The sequence below is a fragment of the Temnothorax nylanderi genome, unplaced genomic scaffold (assembly GCF_030848795.1).
Source record: "Temnothorax nylanderi isolate EJ_2023f unplaced genomic scaffold, tnyl_v1.0 TNYL_tig0001_pilon, whole genome shotgun sequence".
Classification (NCBI taxonomy): Eukaryota; Metazoa; Arthropoda; class Insecta; order Hymenoptera; family Formicidae; genus Temnothorax; species Temnothorax nylanderi.
In genome coordinates, this window is record NW_027249063.1 from 3,263,402 (window position 1) to 3,284,246 (window position 20,845).

Genomic DNA, 20,845 nt, shown 5'->3' on the forward strand with positions numbered 1-20,845 from the left:
AATTAGCACGTTGGCACTTAGGAATGTTTCAACTCTAGAAACATTTTTGTGGTTATTGAGTATATAGCCAACATATAGTAATATCATAATTTTTTATTGTATGAATCCTTTTTACAATTAATTATCAAACAATGAAATAATTAAGTTGACTGCAATTATGAATTAAAGGATAGGACGAATTGTCGTTCGTACAATTTCATGGTTAAAGCATATTATGGTTCAAAAATTCGAGATTGTGGAAGCATCTCAATCTTTAACATCTTTATTTGCCAAGAGTTAGGCGCAATGACGCGTTTTGTGTTTGATATTGACTTAAATAGCGACATCTTGAATTTTAAGCGCGATAATATGGATATCGACGTTTCTAAATCTGTAGCGGAAATCAATTTCATATTTGTATATTTATTATAAGATCTACATATATCTATATATTTACAAAACTAATCATCGTTAATTCATTCGGTTATAAATATAATTTTTATATTCCTTAAATAAACATATCGTTAGGATTATATTTCAGTTATCTTAAATTGTCTTTCGCGGCTCGTCTCGTCCGATTTTTAAATTTCAAGTAATATCGTCCCAATTTGAAGCCTATCGCTTCTTTAATGGCGGAGCGGTCGAATTCGGATAACTAAGCTCCCGCCACTGGCAGTGAATTGTTCGGCGCGATCAGAGGTACTTTGATCATTCCGTCGCTATTTTTCGCGGCTTCGAGTTGCGCCTCGTCGACATGGTTCGTCGTCACGAACGAGGCAACGGTATGCGCGGCATGCGGCGGCTCGGTGTTCGTCGGTCTTGAAACCCGCTCGATTTTTCCGGCGCGGTCTCGGCTCATTTGATTCTCGCGAATCCGCGTCGCGTTCGCGATGATCCGGGCGCCGATCTTTCGCGAGAAAATCGCGTTACGATCATTCCGCGTGTCGTTGGCCGTGCGTACTCGTAATCGTCGCCGGCGCACTTTGCTCGCGTTTGCGGTGCCGTTTTCACCGCTTGTGACCGCGCTGGTGCTGCTCGGCGTTTTGATCGTAGTCGAGATCGTAGTTCCGTTCGAACGACGATTCCCGCTATTGTCGGCGGACGCGAGCGAGTCCGTGCAATTCGGCGGCGGTTCTCGATGCAGATACGTGATCGGCCAGTGTCTGCCGTAGTAACCGGGATCGTACGGACGATCGGGACGCTCGGGACGATCGTAACGATCCTCACCACCGATCGTCGGCCGGATCGGTCGCGGACTCGGGAGATAGGGGAAGTACTTTTCGCTGCAAGGGCGCCATTGGTCCTCCGACAATCCCACGTAGCACCTGCAATTAATTTATTTTTTATTTTATTTTATTCTTAACGTTTTGTTGTCTGTTTTACATTTAATTTTCGTCAAAATAAAAAAAAAATGAATCTTTTCTTTACCGCATTGAATATAAGTACCGTCAACTGTGGTACCGTGAAATTAGAGATGTAAAAAGAAAAGCGAAAGTATATTATGTTGCGATATATCGTTGCATCGCGTTATAGTGATATACCATTGATAATGATATCCTTGCGAGAAGCCGCAATGATGAGTCGGCGCGCAACAATAGTCCCAGCTGTCGAATCCGCCTCCTTCGGTCTCGCAGGACCAAAATCCAGCAAGTTTATTTTTTTCGCACTTCGTACCTCTCTTGCACGGGTAACCGTTTACCGTGTAATAACGGAAAGTCGAGTATTCATCCGCTGCTTTAGAAGAAATTAATTAGACCCACCTTTCTCTGTCTCTATTACTAAAAATTTTGCGAATAATTGTATAAAGTTCGTAATTGTCGGATCCACTCACGGTAAAAAGATCCACCGGGACGAATTCCGTATCCGAATTTGTCTCCATAACTGCCATATCCGTAACCGCCGGGAAGATGTGGATCGGGCCTATCGGGATCGAACGGTCTCACGCCATAACCGCCCGGTTTCGTAAAGAAAGGCCTTGATTCGGGATACATATCATCGGGTCTCGTACTCGGGTATCTGCCAGGACTAAAATCGGGTCGCGAATGATCCGGAAGCAGGGGCTTCATTGGACTTAGTCCACCAAACACATGATCGTCATCGAGCGAATAACCGATAATCATGCAGTAGGGATCGAGGTCCTTCCATGCGTAAAGAACGTGATCATCGTCGTAGGTATAGTCTAGACCCGGTCGCAAATCCCTTGTAGGTACGTCACTGAGTAAACAGTTCTCTTCTGTGCCATGCGTAGTGAGCCTGGAAACCAAACGAAGTTAATATGCAATAATAAGAATTAAGGATAATTAATATTATTTTGAGATTTTTATTATAAAAGAATAAAAATAATTTTTTATTAATTCTATTTAAAAATTACGACTAAAAATAAATTTCGATTTATAGGAAATTATGTATTATAATGAATTATGTATTATTATAAACGTGCACGTTATATTGTTATATTAATTTGTTAAATTCAAAATATTATACAAGAATTTTCTTAACGTATGCTTACTTGTAACTGTAGGACATGCAAGGAATGGAATCGGTTTCTCTCATTTTCGAGCATTTTTGTCGACAATCTTGTTCAGAATTCACATACGTTGCCAAGAGAACAGCATGAGGTGTCAATTTGCACGGCTTGTTATATCCAGAATAACATACTACGAAAAGATTTATTACATATTAACAAAAAAATATATATATTTAACTGCAATTATATTCAGTTGTGAAATAAAATATTCGGTGTAATAAATGTGCATGCGTTAGATCGATGTACCTTCATCTCCTTGCGAAGATTGCTTGCCATTGAACCGTCCCATATTAAAAAACGGTACAGCGTAAGGCTCGCATCCTCTGCCGAAACTGCCTCTTTCGTATAATTCCGCACCGTCCATATCCGGCATATGGGCAGGGTTAATATCTTGCGACGGCCAGTCGCTTATATAACAGTTAGTTAAAGCATCCGATTGTCCTTGTTCCAGCCCGTATCTGAAATATTTCACGATACATAAAACGATACTTTACCAAAACAACCTGTTTAATTTAGTTTACTGTCGACTTTGGCATAAAAAACTTACTTGAACATGAAACTTCTACACATAAAGTCTTGCGTTGTCATGCATTCTGCCTGACACTCTCCTAGATTGTCGACTATTAGCGATTTTCTAACGACGTCCGTGGGCATTCCGAATCCGCTTCTGACTCTCCAAAAACATTCTAAAAAGTTTTATAAAAAAAAACTCCTCGTGACTCTCGCGAATCTTATAGAACTAGTAGAGAGAGAGAGAGAGAGAGAGAGAGAGAGAGAGAGAGAGAGAGAGAGAGAGAGAGAGAGAGAGAGAGAGAGAGAAAAAGATAGACAAATTATTGTTGTGTTTGTCGAGTTTGATAGTTAACGGAAACACAAAGCGGAACGCATAACGTATGGTAACGCAATCGGGGCAGTAGTGCAACGCTCAGGACGATAAGTTGCATTATTTGAAAGACAGTTTTATTTATATAAGGAAAGTTTAGGAAACGGAATACATTAAAAATGATTTTGATTAAATTGCATTTGTATTAAAGGTAATTCACAGTAAAGTTTCAATCAAATCGTATACCATCTGGAGGATGCGAACTCGGTTCTCTCTTCGTGCATGTTCTCGAGTTGGTGACTATGGCGTAAATATCGTAATCACGATCCGGCTCGAGGTCAATGTAAAAGTTCAGATCTTTGTATGAAACGTCGCTAAGAAGACAATTGTCCGTAGGGTCCGTGGGCGCTACATTATATCTGTCCAATTATAATATCAAAAATTAAATTAATGTCACATAAGTCGCTGTTCAATTTTGTTATATTTACTGCAAATCCAAGTGTGTTGTTTTTACACGCATAAACGTCTAAAAATGACACATGTCACTGAAGCTCTTTTTACATTTTTCTTGCGTGTTAAATTAAACAAAGTTAATACGTTCAATCGTGTTAAATGACGTGATTTAAAACGGCAAAAAATGTGTAAGAAGAGTTTCAGCTAAAATAACTTGGATTTGCAGTGTTACTGGAGGCAACAGTATTACAATTTTCCCATTATACATTATTAAAATATATAATACCTGTAGCTAAAACTCATGCAGACATAGCTTTTCTCATTAATACACAGACTCTCGCACTGGTCCAGATTTGACGTCAGATACGTCTTCCGAACGACTCCTCGGCTAAGCCTGAATCCCGCACCGGCTCGGACAGAGCATTCCTCGGTCCTTCCGGTTCCGCCGTAAAGCGAATCCTGATTAGCCGGCATATAATTATCGCCGTATCCGAATGCGCCGCCATAATTATAAAACTCGCCGTAGAATTGATCGTTCTCGTAGGGTGGTTTAGACGGCGATTTCGGATACTTCGGTATGTCAAACTTTCCCACGTAATTCGTGTCGTAACCGTAAGAGCCGCCGTAAACGCCGTAAGAACCCCAATCGCGAGTCGGATCCTTTCGATGATCCGGCAAATACGGGCCGATTTCGTTCGTGCCTGCGACATGATGAACATATATGTGAACAATAAAGCGGAATCCGGATCAAGCAAACGAGCGCGAACAAACACTAATGAATAATTTATTTCAGCAATTGCGTCGCGCTTGTCAGTACTCATCGAAGCAAGTTGTTCATTCGTATTTGTTCGCGTTCGTTCGCTTGGTCTGAATCAGGTCATTTATATTTTGTAACAAAAATTCTTTGTAAAGAAAATGATGCGTCATGTTAAATCTATGTTTCAACATTACCTATGTCTTGATCGATCCTTCTATTCGGATATCGCGCCCATGGTACGTTCCTGTTATAAAAATCATCGTCGGTGGGTCGTCTAGATGGAAATTGAACACTATAGACAAATCGATCTTCCGGTCTCGTCGCTGGGTGTCCACCCCGTATTGAATCATCGGGATAATTCCTTCGACCAAACATGTCGTCGTACAATCCGCGATTAGGATACCCGTAGACAGGCGGTGGTCGTCGATCATACTCCGCGGGTCTGGGAGCATAATCCAAAGGCCGTGGGATCTCGTTCGAAGGACGCCGATCGTAATCCAACGGTCGCGGAACTTCCTTCAAGGGTCGTCGATCGTAATCCAGAGGCCGTGGCACTTCGTTTAAGGGTCGTCGATCCGGAGCGTAAGGTCTTGCATCAAATTTGTGTAGATTAGAAGCGGAACTTATTTTGTCTGAACGATGGATAAAAAAAAAGGAAGCGCGTTAAAGTCACGCTTGAGCGATTGGTTAAACGAAAGCAATTTGCTGAATTATTACCGAGAAACGAGCGTCCTTCGTCTTCGTGAATTACCGTTCTTTCGTAAACATTAATTTATCGAGAACAATAATTGCGTTTCTCAAGGATTATTCGTACTGATGAACTTTAATGTAACATAATACGTAGTAGTTTTTTTTTGTATTATTATGATAGGTAAGTTCTTAATCACTATACCTTGTATCTGGCCTTTCGTTGGGAGAGTAAGGTGGACCATAGGATTGACCAGGTCTGGACGGTTGGTTCCACCAGGACGGTCGCGTCTCAGGCGTGTTTACCGCGCAATTCGGATCCTTCTCGTAATAATCGCATTGAGGATCCGATACGAAGTCCCGATGGAAATCCATACGAGAATAAGGTACCGATGTCATCTCGCACATTCCTCTCGCTCCATGTCCAACGCGCCTTTTTGAATAAAATCGCGATTACACGGTGATAAATAAATTCGTCGTCAATTTAAATTATTTATTGAACGGCTTTAACGGTTTTTCTTTCAGTATATGTTAATTGAATGTTGGAAAACAGCGGTAACTTTCCCGACGCCCGGCTCGTGCGTGATAGTTCTCCTCGACGGAGAAGCGTGTCACAGATTGTGGTGCGATCAAATTGTCCGTGATGCAATCGCACGGTGGGTCATGCATATATACGTACTGTATTTTGCGTGTGCATCTAATAATAGGTACCCTAGATATATACGCACTTGTACAGAAACGCGTAAAATCATTGAAAGATTCCAAGCGTGAATAATCGCGTTTAACTGTTATGCAAATTATTTTTTGGCTATTTTGCGAGAACTTTACTGAAATACAGAGATCTGATTAAAAATCACCGAGACATCTAGAACTAACGAATTCATCGAGGACGTTCTCTCTGTCATCGGAGCATAATTATGTTTATATTATGAAGTTACTCTCAATGCGACGGATTTATTTTTTAAAATTGTCTACCAAGTTCATAATTATATGAATCTAATCTAATCTTCTAAATATTTCTCTACGTTTTTATAAGTATTTAGGACAATCTAATTACCTATAATTGAAGCCTTCGCAAGTGAAACGCTTCTCATAGTCGCAAGCGCGATGGCAGTCCTCGATCCTTTCGCACTCAATGACACGTCTGACGTGCAAATCCAAGCTTTTCTTACCGGACAGCAGTCTTCTGTAGCACGCTGTAGCAAAAAGAAAAAGAAAGAAATTTTAACTTTGCACTTTTTACAGGCGTTATTTTTTCCCGCATCACTTACGCGAACACTCGTCCTCCACTATAACTATCGAAGTGGCCCGTCGGGCAATTACAGCTAACACAAAGGTCCACAACCATCGTCGACGTATCGACATGATTCCCACGTTCGATCGACGAATTTACCGGAGTGAACGTACCATCCGAATCGAGATCGCGAGAGAGGCGACGCGAACGTACGCAAGGCGTTTCTTGCTTCAGCGTTTTTCCTTCGAGCCGCGATTTACTCTCGCGATATACCGCGAATTGCAGCGAGACGTAGCCATTTTGGTGTCTCCTAAGAAAATTTTCACGTTCAAGCCACCCCGATCCGCGCACTCCGGCACGTTCCGCGCGAAAAATGGCGCGAACTGAAAATCACGCAAAAAGTAGCGGAGAAATTACGGGCTCGCGTCGTTTTATAGAAAAGTGAACGTTTCCGCGAGGATAGTGGGAGGAACTGCTCACACGTCGGGGGAGGGGTCTCAGCGTTACATGATCATTAATGATTCCACTTACTATTATTTTTCTTTGCTCACGGACACGCGAACGTTTCATTCTTTTGCCGAGCATCGTCATTCGGTATTTTGTGCAATTACGTAGAATGGATTTACGAGTCGCTTGTCGTTTTAAGTAATTGCAGGATGTAAACCTTTAATTGAGATGTGACTGTGCAAGCGCATATATCTTTGTAACGTTGTTTTGGCTCACTTTATCGAGATCAGCATTATTTCCTCGAATTTTAATTAATATTTAACTTACTGGAAATCCAAAGGAGTTGTTATATTCAAATCGTTTAAGAATTCTTTTCTATTGATTTTTTGTATTTTCTGTATTTTCAACCGAGATATATAAGAGATTATTACTTATTCGCCGCAAGATCTTTACCCAGAAACCAACTGCCGGAACCATTTGCATTTTTCCGTCGTTAAAAAGAACTTTTGTGCCAAGGAACATCAAAGAGGAGTGACATCATTTTAGAAGGGATTTGCCGTCGCGTGTCCTTCACGATATTCGTCAGGGTCACAATTACCTCAATTATTTCAACCAGCCTGGCTCTTAATGTAGCACCATAACTTTAGTAAAATTATACTTCCGCGATTTGAGTCAGTCAGCTAGGCTTAATTATTGCGACCCTCATGCGATTGTTATAACTCGAATTTCGTTGCTCGAGAAGCAATTTGTTGATAAAATTTTATTAATCATGTCGCAACTGTCGTATCCAATCGATTACATCAATTCCTGATCAAAAAGATGGACGCGCAATGTTACGCGCAATTAATTCGAAGCGCAGGCAGGAATAAGGGATTAGCTGTCGAAAGTAAAAGCGTTTTATGCTCGTAGATCACGCGAACCGGAAGCCGAGCGTCCTGTAGTGTCTCGGCGTTTATATTTCTCCCTTGTGCAACTTGTCATGTACTGTAGTGGCACAATCGCGAAAAATCATCGGGTTTCCTTTAGCCGGTCGTTGCTCGGACGACAAACTTCACGTAAGAAAATCGTTGACTCCTAATAGAGACGCGTACTGCTTGTAACCATTATTTAACTTGAATGTATATCATATTTTTACTTTTATTATTTACAAGTCCGAGAAACATTATCGAATTATTTAGTTATGCTGAGTAACTCGATAGGCAAAAAGATGCGCGTAAATTGTGCGATAAGAGTGGCTAACTCCGGAAGTCAACGAATGCAACGAGCTAATTCGCATATAGTTTAAAATCCGTGTCAATGCCGTTGCCATTTGTCAATCGGTAGTTTGTAGATGAACACGGCTCGATAAACGCCGGCAGCTGGCTGCAGCCGCCTAGTTGAGCCAGTTGATGGTAGAGGATAATGAATTAACGCTAGATACAACACTGCGGCAGGTTTTTTTTTGAACGTCGACTGATTTCTAGTTCAAATATCGCAACAAGATATTATTAATCTATTAAAAATACATATCTTTTCTCTTTAGAATATTTACAGAGTAACATAAAAATCACTAAAAAATTAGACACGATAGTTTGAATGTGATATTGTTATATTTATAATTTAATGTGAAATTAATTTATTTAATTCTACGTCCGAAAAATGAATTAATGTAACGGAACAATGTCGTTTTACGTAAGAGAGCGATAATCAACTTGTGGAACGCGGCGCGAGCACATATGTATAATGCAATCCTGTGATTGCTGCATAGAAAAAGTGTGGTTGCGCCTCACATACGCGACGTAGCTGCAGCAACAAGTTGTCCGAAGATTTGTGTCTCCGGTCTTTCGTGTACGCCTCGTTGAAGACAGAGATTCGCGTTTCCGTTTCTCGAGGTGCTAGAATTGCACCGAAAGCTTACGCATTACGCGCGCAGATTGCGTGCAACGAAAACTATGTTGGCAGAGAAACGGATGACTGGTCACGAGCGAAATTGAATTGAAGTACTCACATCTCGATTTTTCGGTGATCCTCGTGCCGAAGTTGCGAAACATCGTCGTCAGTCCTGGATTCCAGAGGTCGGAAGTATCTTTGAACCCTCCGTTTGAGATTCTTGCTCTATTGGCCTCGAAGTCGTAAGAATTGCTAATAGTTGGACGGGAGGAGACTTTGCGGAAATCATAATTTCCAGTGAGTAACTCGTTCTGCTTCGGTCTCGTGGTAATTCCTTGACTTTTGTATACGTTATTGAGAAATTCTTGATGCCGATGCTGATCAAGATGATTCGTGGTGCGATGTTTCGTTGTATCGTGATTATTCCAAAATCCAAAATCCATCGGAGATCTGTTTTTGGAGGCTTCATCGTAGACGTAGATGGGCCTCGAGAAAACCTCGAAGGGCCCGTTATGAACGGTGAGGGCCTTAACCGAATGAAGATCGTTATCTAAGTTTGATCCAAAATTTGGATGGTTGATACCGGTGAAAGGATTTTGAAAGGACGGCCCGCCGAAATTTGGGCGACTGTATTTCGGATCTGAATGCATTCTTTGACCGAAGGCTGGCTTCCAATTTGATAGATCATAGTTATCGAATTTCACGTTATTAGTTCCGAAAGGATTGCTGGTGGGTGACATCGGATTTCTGTTTCTAACGATATCGGTGATCCGGCGCTCGTCGTCGAGAGAAGGCATAAATCCTTGCTGATATGAAGGGCCGTTAGGTATATTCCCCATGGTTCTTCAAGTGAAAAATATTATAACAGTTATAACAGTAAAAATACAATACAGTTGTTTGTATTTTTTGTATCAAATTATATTTTATATAAAATGAGTAAACGTAAAAATATCTAGAGATTAAAAGTAATATTTGTGATCGAGTCATTTTTTTTTAAAAATGTACGTATTTTGACAATCTGCTAAACATTAAATATTCTTTTATTTTTGCCACAAATATATTTATCTTACTGGGGACTGAGATAAGAATAAAAATAAACAAAGTGCTAACGACGGGATTGTTCCCTGTTTGAAATTAATAATCAGATAATTATGTACCTTGGAGTTGACGGGATATTTGGCATTGTCGGACCCAAGAGACCGCTTCTGAATATCGAGGTTGGCACCGTTTGATTTCTTCTTTCTTGTCCGATATTACCACTTCCCATCTTATAAAGTCGATCTGGCTCGCAGTGTGGCGAACGTTGACTCCTCACATAGACATCATAATCGGCGTGACTTTGTAGATCTTCAGGCTTCGGTATTATCGCACTCAACGCACATGTTCCGTTACCTTTGATGCCAATCCTAAATCAATACACGTATACAAAGACGGTTTCAGAGAGTTAACACATGCAATCATATAGAAACAAAAATTATATAATCTTATTTTGAGACTTTTCATATTGTGTTCATATATTTCTTTTTCTTCTTATTGTTAATTAGAATTTTCTGTTGCACTTATGTGACATCATATACCCGAAAGCGAACGCGTTACAGGAATTTCTCCTTTTCGAGCACTCGTCCTCGCATTCCGAAATGCTACCGACCGCGACGTTGGAAAAGATATCCATGTCCGGCAATTTGGATCCGATGGCTACTCTCGTGTAGCAATCTGCATGATGTAATTATTACATTTAATTGTTATATTCAGTATATTGTTTGGTGACCAACCATTGTCACTTACCATTCGCGACGATTACAAGTTGATTATCAATCGTGAGACCAATCGAATGCGATACTCGACAGGATCGCAGGAAACAGATGATAAAAATGAGAAATCCCCGCTGATGTCCCATTGTCGTTAATAAATTCTTCACGTTTTAATAATACCTTATTTCACTTTCACATGGTGTATGTAACTTTCGGTTTTCATCATTTTCATAGAAATGATTCTCATTATTCTACATTATTATGACATGATCTAATTTATTCTCCATAAAAATGTGACGAGAAGTGCATTTACGTTTCAATTAATCCTGGCTTACTCGTACGATCCTTATTAGTACACACGTGTACGCTTTAGTTATTGCTTTCTAGCCGTTATCTGGCGTTCTATTCTATCCGCGATCTATGAATCACGGTTCATTCACACGAGACGTCCCTGAAAGAGTGTCCATTCGACGGAAGATACGCATACACGATGAGCGATCGCAGCGATTACAGAGGTAATTGTCAACAAAACAACCTTCCCAACGTTGCAAGAAAAATCATAAAATGGTCGGTGTACGCGTCAATCTCAATGCAATCGCAAAAATAATCCTCATTGTGGGGAAAATTTTTCTATCTTTTTATACAGAGGTTGATTTACAGATCACTGCGAGAGATTCGTGTTCACTGAATCACTGACTTGATCGACATCCCGCGGCGAAGTGAGGATCGCGCCGATTCGCGCCGAACGGTCTACCTTCTGGTTTCTTCCGGCAATATTAACTATTAACGATCGTTCGTTCCTTTAATTAACGGGCCGGGCGTAATTAGCGTGTCGTCCTTGCCGCGGTTCATTATACTTTCGCGTACGGGGCCTCTGTGCCGTGCCTCTTACGATTGGCTCACAACTGAGAGCATCGTGTAACTGTATCATTGTCTTATACAGCAGAGCCGGCATTATGATCGCCTCTTCTGCTTCCTCCGCTTGTACCGCTTCTTCTCTTCGTCTTCTCCTACTCGCTCCTTTGCGTGACGCTTGCACGCTCAAAGGAGCTCGTATACCCGCTCCTTTGAAGATTCGCGCGCATGCGAGTCTCTCTCTCCTCTTTTCCATTGCTCTGCGATTTCGCGCTTGCATTTAATTAACGCACCGGCGAACGGAGCAGATCGCGACGCTCGCAGTATTGCGAAATCGAATTGTGTATTCCCTGCGCGTTCGCGTAAAATTATCCACGATATCTCACGCGTGCAAATTTAGTTAGTAACTTTAGCTACGATTCTTCATCATATATCCATTAAGGCTTGTACGCATCACTGCCAATAAGGAAATCAATTGCAACTTTCTACGTTTATCTGATAAATATTATGAATATTTACCATTTAAAAATAGAAACATTTAACATATAGAAACGCCAAACAAATTAAATATAGAAATTGCCACGTAGAGTCATTTCTAACATCAAAGTTATTTTACATATTATATCGAGTTTTTCTTAATGCTTTTATAATAATATCTAATCTTATTTTTGAGAAATGTTTTACGGTCTATCCCATTTACCGGAAGACCCTGATTACCTCACTCGAAGATGTGCGATCGTTAAGAGGAAGAAAGTGAAAATGCACCTGTTGCAATGCACGAGATGAATTCTTCCTGTTTGGCAAACCTCGGAACTCAAGTTGTCTTGCGCGCACGTGTCAAAGACTGGGGGGGGACAATGTTCTTGCGATGCGGGCGTGTCGAGAAGGGCGTGTAAAGTCATCATTGCGCCGATTCCCTTTGCGTAAAATCGAGCTGCGGTTACGACGCGGCGATTGCAGTTAGTCAATCTCGTACTTACCGTTTTACGGCCTATTGTTCTTAAACGGTGATAAAACTCCATTATGCTCACGCGGTATGCTAATCGATTCTCCGGCTATTAAAAAACACGATGTCGCTTTGCTTTCGACTAATTGCGAGCGCTTTTACTCGTGCGAAAGCCGCGCGTAATCGCGTCTACGCGATTATTACATCCATCTCGGAGTTACACTACATTTCAGTATAACGAGCGGATAGTTCATTATCGTCTAACGGTGCATACATCCTCGTATCTTTCCGGTTCTGAAGTCAGATGTGTGAAGCCTGACGAATCTATCTGTAGTGTTGATTCGAAAGTACGTCAAGTAATTAATCAAACGAGTTTATCGTTCGATACAGCTATTTGCAACAATGTAATTTGATAATTTTATACTAGTTTTAATTGTTTTGATATGTATACTGACCTCACAATTCTACATTTTTTTAAATTTTTTATACTCTGTATCAGAGCTTGTATATTAATTCTTTTTCCTATAAATCCTTCACATTGCATGAGCTTAAGGTCTCTCTTTCTCTCTTTCACACACACACACACACACACACACACACACACACACACACACACACACACACACACACACACACATATATATATATACAAGTCGCGATATTTGAATTATACCAGTGAGAAAACATGAGTTTCGGGTTCCTTGACTCTCGCACGCGCGAGCGACCCTGAGCACAGAGCGCGTCTTGCCGCTGCGCGTAAGTTTCGAAGACGCCGCCGCGCAGTCCTAATGGGCCTAGATGCATAGTAAACGGACGCTTACATAACAAAAATGGGATGAGTTACACGTAGACAAAGCTGGGACGTTACGCTCCGCGAGGCCCGGCCTGGAGTGAGAATGAGTCATTGTGTGATTATCACTCTCTGTCGTAGCGAGACGAGCAGATTTCCCGAGGAGGCGCAGCTTTTCAGATCTCGAACAAGCGTATCCTATCTCGATTATATTAAAATGTTATTATATGTAAGTGTCTCAGTTTAGTCTTATCTATTTAATAATGAAATATAAAGTAAGCATCACACACACAGATACCGTGGATACTGTGCGCAATGAAATCTGTACGATTATTGATTATATAATTTAACTCAAGGAACTCAAAGGAAAATTATTTATAAATGCATTATATATTTTTTTATCACAAATATATTTATTTTTGTTGGGTATAAAATCTTTTAGAAATATTTCCGAAGGGGGCGCGTGAACGTGCGTATCATAATATATGTAAAAAATAAAGGAGTTAGGATTTTTCCTAAAAGTATCGAAAATAATTCGTCGTCTGCATAGGAAAAATATTCAAACTTAAAGTTTAGCAGTCTTCACGAAAAATATTAATAGCATATAAGCCTATTCTATTTCGTTCATAAATAATTCACGCACCGACGTGGAATACTGTTGTTTCATATAAAATTATCATAATAGTAAAAGCAGTGTTAATCGTAAAATAATTAGCTGTAATTTGCGAAAATTTGATTTCTAATGGCAAGCCGTGTGATCGTTATGCGTGCATTAATTTTTGCACAACATGTAAGACGTAAGATCACACGTTTCTATTATCACGTTACGAAGTAGAATTAGAATCGAAACGTATCAAAATAGGAGATTTTGAACATAGTTATTCGCCGTAGTTAATAATTGAATTTCTTATTCTTAGAATATTACATTTTCAAATTTGTCATTATAATTCTAATCATTTTAATTTGCATTAACATACCGCATTATTTATTCCATACGAGATCTATTTATTTTAATATGCAAAAAATATAGTCCTTTTTGCCTAGCTAACTTTTATTACTCATTTACATGGAAAATTCGGATATAATTTCTGTCGTCGACATTGTCGATTTAATTCTCGCGATAAATCAACGCGAGCGTTTGTCATAAATCCGACTTGACTAATCGAACTAATACCAAAGCTGCTTGGAAGAGCGAATATTCGTTCGCTCTCTGCATATATTTTGCATCTTGGAAACGGAAACGCGTCGCAAGACAAAAATTTGTGGTTCACTAACAAAACTATCCGCAAAGCGCTGCAAGTAACATTTGGTAGTAAACTCTTTGGTAATTGACGCGAATTCCTAAACAAGATGCGATTTTCGCCTAATTACTGTCGCCTTTTTTCTATTAAAAAAAAAAAAAAAAAAAAAAAAAAAACTAAAACTAACAACAGGTAAACGGTTTCTCGTGTATGCCGTGTGCAATACTGGTGTTCTGCGGGCTCTCCTCGACGGAGGGCGAGGGCAGCATTTCGTCGCTTTTAAGAAAGTTATTAGAGTCATAAATCTTGAGGGTAGTGTTCATATCGTTATTGTCAGACGCTATTCTCTGTAGACTCATAGCGATCGCCAGGAAAACGGTCTCTACTCCCTCGTTATGTAGCACCGAGATCTCATGATATGTAGCACCAATTGACGTGGCGTACCTCCGAGCCTCCTCACCGTCAACCTGACGCTCTTGCACCAGGTCGGACTTGTTGCCAATCAAGGCTAGCACCATCGTCTCCTCCACGTTCTGTTGTAGCTCCTTCACCCAACCCTTGATCGCGGCGAAGGTGTTGTACTGTGTAAGATCAAACACCAGCATAGCTGCGTTGGAGTTCCTGTAGTACATCGGCGCCATGGAGCGAAATCTCTCCTGGCCAGCCGTGTCCCACACCTACATAAGAGTGACGCTTTTAATTCTTTAGATAAATTTAATTTTTTAACTATTTAAGCTTAAGTATTTTGAAGCGAATTTTACGTCATTAAAGGCGCAATATATAACGATATCGAGACAACTGAAGTGAAAAGTTGAATCAATGGGTCAAAGGGTTAATTGAAAAGATAACGCGGACGAGAATGTTAGCGTTTCGTATCTATTAATTCGTTGTCGGAGCGAGATCTATTAAATCTAAATTCATTTCTGAATATTAATATAAAAGAGAGAAATATGATTTTTGAAAGCCTACTTGCAATTTTATCCTCGCATCATCCAAATTGATCTTGCAATTGAAGAAAGATGCCCCTATCGTGGGACTTGCATGATCGAAATTTCCCAAGTAACGTCCGATTAAGCACGTTTTGCCAACACCTGAAAATGATATCGTGATTTGTGCGCTAATGATACTTGTGTGTGTATGATTTTTTAATGTTAGCGTTGACACTTGATAACATTCATCGAATATCGTTCTACATAAAAAAAAAAATCGATCATCTTATCTGATAGCGAGTGTATTTCAAGCTCGTACGAGACTCAAGACTTTATTCGATATTACAGATAAATGAATTTTCGCATATATAATCAATCGCTTCCATTATATTTATATTATATTTAATTACTGTTTATTTTCAAACAGATAATCATATTTCTTCAAATAAACGCTAGATTTAATATACGATAATAATTCGGTCATCGAAACTAATGTAAAATGTAAGAGTGATAATATTAGGCAAATTTCTTTTATAAATAATACAATTTATAAATTACAATTCCCACTTTAGACGTTTTACAATTAGTGTGTCAGATTTCAGGATAGAATTTTATTTATAATTTTATACGCCGTGCATTTTGATGTATATATATTTTATATCTGTATAGAGTTCTGATTCTTCAAACGTTTCGTATTATTAAACGTTTAAAATTGCGAGTAGAATTATTAAGCATAGAAATTATTAAGCGTCGACATTATTAAGCGTTTGAAATTACGAATAGAATTCTATTCCAAATTCCGGCACACCTTATAGATCGTTCAAAGCTTTACGCGGCTTCATTTATTTACATCGGCACGCAGTACTAACGTTCGACGTTTGTTTTCGTTGTGCGTAGTGTGACGTAGTGCGCCGTTCGAATACGCGCATCGCGCGATCGCACGGTCGCGGCGGTCGCCCTTCTGATGGCATTCCCGAGAATCCCGAGGCGGAGCTCGAGCGGGCGAGTATCGGCACGAGATGTTCCGCGTGTCACCGGTGTCATCGCGTTAATCCCCTCTAGATACAATCACGACGATTTCTAAATGAAAATGCGATTGTTACCTATGATTATTTTCTACGAATATCTATCCGTATGACTAAATTTAATCTCCGCGATTCGTAAGAGTTTCAAGTAAGAGACGGTAATTATTTACCGAGGTAGAATATTTCGCGCGATGCATTCTGCTTTCGTTGGAAATACTTGGCAATCGAAGCGGCACGGGATAAGATTTGTAAATTAGCTTTTCGCGATACTTACAGGTGCTAAGTATTCTTTTAATAACGCTTGAATCGGAAGATATGCGTCGCGCTCTTTAAACCTTTCATAAATAATTTTATTTGTCGACTGTTTTCGGATTCGGAGCGCGAAGTAATACGCAAATCGCCAGATCGAGTAATCGGATCTAGCGACGGAAACCCATGATATATACATATCGATTGTTTAGTAACAGTTAATACGAAAGGAATAGAAGAATCAGAAGAGACGATCAATTTTTTTATAAGTAATTAACGAATGGTCATACGTATACGACTCCTTAATCCTTACGATTAATGGTTTGGTTAAACGAAGCAACGACTACCAACGACTTTGCTAAAATGGACGTTTTGCATGATTAATTCGTAGAGACCGAAGCAGTAAGGAATATGAGAGATACGAACTATTTATGAGCATTTCAATTATTATAACTAATTCTTTAATGAATTTGGATATTTTCAAATATATATATTTTAGAATCTGTGTTTTCAACGATCCATCGCGTCATTATTAGCTAGACTTTATTAATCATATCATAGCCGAGCTATCGGGATAAAGTTACCGAAGTTATTTTTCAAGTATTAGTCATTAACAGAACAGAGTCGTCGGTCGAATCGATAGTCGTAATTAACTCGTTGTGCCAATTTGCGATTCGTTGCTGAGCGAATCGTAGCTTCGCGTGGTCGTGCTTCGTTCGCGTTATTTTTTTATCGTAATTTTATAAAATGCGCGGCGAATTAATACCAGGAGGGCCTTGCAAAGTGCCGCGCGATCGTACTTAATTATATTTCTCCGATTAAGTGTGTGTGTTTGAGTGTGAATGTGACGAATGAGCAACAAGAACAAGAGAGGAGGAGCAGGCTTGGAGGCGTCGGGTGACGACGGAGCAACGAAGAGGTAATTAACTTATTATTTACTTATTATTAACATATTATTACTTATTATTGACAGAATTAATCGGAAATATAACTAGTTAAGTATCTTCGCTTGAAAAAAAGACGAATAAAAAATGTATTGTTTGCGATAATTATATTAGAAAGTGTTAATTATTTTGAGAATGCTGCTGTAATTCGGATATATTTGTATGTTACAGATCAATATGATGCAGTCATAACTCCGCTGCTGCGCGTCGTATTGGTGAGTCAGATTAATTTTTATTTTGATTAAAGCAATGAATCATGAAAATTATAATAATCACACTAGACGTATGATTAAAAATTTAAGTTAAGAACATTACAAATAAGTATCACAATTATAAAGTATCACAAATTCAAATTTTTATAATAGTAATATGTAAATAATTATCAAATACGAAACAGAACATTTGCATATATGGCAGTCAAAATTTCTATTCGTAATTAACTCATCACACATCAACTAATTGCTTTGCTATACGTACTATCTGCACGGTGGAAATTGAAGAAACAAAATTAATCGAGCGATACAAATAAATGTCAGCATGCTTCCGAAAATTAAATGACAAATGACAGATCGCATGCAATGCAATTATGGATTTAAATGCACGAAATCCATGCGATATAATTGTAAGATTGCGATAAAAATTAATTAAGATTTCAATATCTTCATATTAGGATTTTCGACTGCAATCAATTTTAACACTTTTGATTATTTTTTAATATCACTTTATCAGTACACTTCAAAAGCGTGCTACAATTCTGATCGACATATAATTTCCTATTTATTTAATATTTTATATTTCTATTATATATGATAAATAACACAAGAAACTTTCGGGAGGAATTGTACAAATTTACCTGTGTATAATTCACCTGAACAGTTAGAGCTCTTAAGTTTCTAAATAGTTGCTTTTCTTTTCATCCGTCGACATGTCATTGGCCGAATGCGACGTATTTACAAAATGATTACGGTAAAGACGATTCGTTATATGTACGCTGATTACGCGTTTCAATTTCTCTGTAATCTCTGCATGCGTTGTATCGAGAACTGTGTCATGCGCGGATTTTGACCTCCCGATTCGGAAACGTATCATAATGCGAGCATAAATATTACCACTGCCCGCGTCAAACGAAGATATTTGGCTCGGAATTCAAAAGACCGCTTTTTACAATTACATCATAAAAGAAATGAAGAAACAGAAACTTTGACAATGAAATCTCGATAGCAGGAAGATGAGAGGAACCGGAACGTTTGTCAGCGCGTAATTATTTATTTCCATATATCACGCAAACGTGAAATTGTTCTTGTAATAATCGTAAAGATAATAATCGCAAAACCAAACGCTTCGAGGAGAATCCAGAAAGCGGATCGAAACGTTTGCAATTTTTACGATTGTTATCTCTGCGATTATAAGGATAATAAATACGTTATACATATATGTATATTAGTGCAGATATTTACACGCACAAAGAATTAATTTTATTAGTTAAAAATTGCTAGTATATGAAAGAAATAAATCTCATCTTTTCCTGCGACACACACACACACACCAAGCGAACTTTACTCTCGCGCAACGCGACCGAGTACGCACGCACCAGACGTTGCGAGTGTTGCGACACATTTCTAGTCTCGTACGTAAGCAGCGCGTGTGGGGCACAGATTCATGCGTGAATCTGTGTTCGTGGGTAACGCGTTCACCTAACCTCTCTGCGACACAACGAAAGATGCACCAGGAAACAAATGACGCGATGACCGACCCCCGAGGTGTGCGATCGCGTCACGCGTCCTCACCATCCGCGATTGCCGCTTCGGAAGCGGTTGCGTGTCCTCCCGTTGACATTTATATAACGATAATCGGGCCAGCTTTATCGCCTCGTTTACCGATGAACGCTTACCTTGCGAACCCAGCATCACTACTTTTCCCTCTATCGTCTTCATGTTCGACGCACTACGGCTACATAATCGAACTGGGGAGTTCGTTCCGCCGCACCGGAATTCTCGCGTACTTGCACGATTAGGCGGACAAAAGTACGACGGTTTTGACGTTTCTCATACTTCTATCGAGTACCCCGCAGTCATTGTTGTTGTGCTGATCGGTAACTCAGGCTCACCACTCTCGCTTTCTCTCTTTCTCTCCGAGGCCATTCTCTGAAGTCGTTGCCATCTCCCAACGGTATGCGACGGCTTCGGGCTTTTGCCGCCTCTTCCTTCAGTTGATAAGAAATAATCAATTGGAGTAGGACAGCTGATAGATAGTAGACTTATCTAATTTGATTTGTCGCGTAAGGTCGCGCGAGGCCAAGTCAGATCGGATTAAATCATCGTTAGATTAAATAATTAAATCACGCTCTTGTCGCGAGCAACCGTCATTCGATAAGTTATCTACGGAGTGATAACTCTTGATGATCGCGTTATTCATTTCAATCTCGCGTGCGTGATAAGTTTCACGCATTCTTTTGCAGATGGCCATCTCCTATGTTCATTTCTCATTTTGACGACTTCGCAATGACGAGTGACTTGCACCAGTCATCTAGATTCTAGATTTAGCGAATCTGCGGAACCGAGTTCAATACACTGCAGATATTCGCATACATTCATATATTATGTATACTCATATGTACATTTTTAACGGAGATAAAGCCGTAAAAAGAGGAAAAATCGCAATAAGATAGAATCGAAATAAGAAACGGGATAATAAGAAATTATTTTTTTTATTTTTACATCCTTAAATTTAAAAAAGTCGATAATTATATTTACGCGCTATTTCTTGACGGATATATTTTTAGGGAGTTGCCATTTTCATTCGTGCAGTTTATTTCTACAAAGCGTAATATCGAGCATCTGTTTTTATACGATGAAACTTGTCTCTCATTTAACACAACAGCGCAACTTAATTAATATTAAATACAGTATACGTGCGGGTAATTAGTTAACGTTGAATTTATCTTGATATCAACGCGCGTACCAGTACGACCGTTACACGTTCGTGTGGAAACTTCGTTATATATTTTATCACGGGGAATTACCCTCATTTTCGATTTCACACAGGGATCGCGGCGTTTTACGGTGCGTCGCATCGCCCCGGCGCGCAGACGTTAGTTTAATTCGCATTACTTCCCTCATAAATCTGTCGAGACTCCGGTGCGCGCGTCTCTGCAGGACGGCGGTATAACGCGGTGCATAACGTAAAATTCATATATGTATCTCGCGTGTATATATCGCGGTAAGCGCTCGCCGAAGGATCGGGAGGAGGATGGGATCGTAGACCAGGAAACCACGAGAGAGAGCTCCGCGATTCCAGGCGCTCGTTTTCGATCCCACCATCCCACCCCCGGCGAGAAGC

The 20,845-nt window shown here is 39.7% G+C and overlaps 2 protein-coding genes and 1 long non-coding RNA gene across 7 annotated transcripts in view; 1 reads left to right on the forward strand and 2 right to left on the reverse strand.

Moving 5' to 3' along the window:
* Positions 1-73: 73 nt before the first annotated feature.
* On the reverse strand, positions 74-13,375 carry LOC139780911 (uncharacterized). The gene is made up of 15 exons (XM_071719686.1): positions 10,562-13,375; positions 10,354-10,489; positions 9,934-10,182; positions 8,895-9,619; positions 6,284-6,422; positions 5,432-5,659; positions 4,734-5,128; positions 4,069-4,483; positions 3,576-3,748; positions 3,054-3,192; positions 2,753-2,964; positions 2,489-2,636; positions 1,811-2,232; positions 1,521-1,710; positions 74-1,304 (listed from the first exon to the last, which is right to left on the reverse strand). The coding sequence occupies exons 1-15, from the start codon at positions 10,671-10,673 to the stop codon at positions 635-637; spliced, it is 4,353 nt and encodes a 1,450-aa protein (XP_071575787.1). The 5' UTR covers positions 10,674-13,375; the 3' UTR covers positions 74-634.
* A 129-nt stretch (positions 13,376-13,504) lies between these two features.
* On the reverse strand, positions 13,505-19,668 carry LOC139781379 (uncharacterized). 3 transcript variants are annotated; one of them, XM_071720261.1, is made up of 4 exons: positions 19,398-19,668; positions 16,158-16,368; positions 15,329-15,450; positions 13,505-15,036 (listed from the first exon to the last, which is right to left on the reverse strand). In XM_071720261.1, exons 2-4 carry the CDS (start codon positions 16,330-16,332, stop codon positions 14,542-14,544), a joined length of 792 nt encoding a protein of 263 aa, XP_071576362.1. In that variant the 5' UTR covers positions 16,333-16,368; positions 19,398-19,668; the 3' UTR covers positions 13,505-14,541. The 3 variants fall into 3 exon arrangements, with proteins under 3 accessions (XP_071576362.1, XP_071576415.1, XP_071576469.1); XM_071720314.1 differs by lacking the exon at positions 19,398-19,668 and adding an exon at positions 18,360-19,391; XM_071720368.1 differs by lacking the exon at positions 16,158-16,368.
* Positions 17,289-20,845, forward strand: part of LOC139781584 (uncharacterized) — a 238,758-nt gene continuing 235,201 nt past the window's right edge. For all 3 annotated transcript variants that reach the window (XR_011720609.1, XR_011720594.1, XR_011720599.1), the window contains exons 1-2: positions 17,289-17,481; positions 17,678-17,721. This is a non-coding gene — a long non-coding RNA (uncharacterized lncRNA). The remainder of the gene's footprint in view (positions 17,482-17,677; positions 17,722-20,845) is intronic.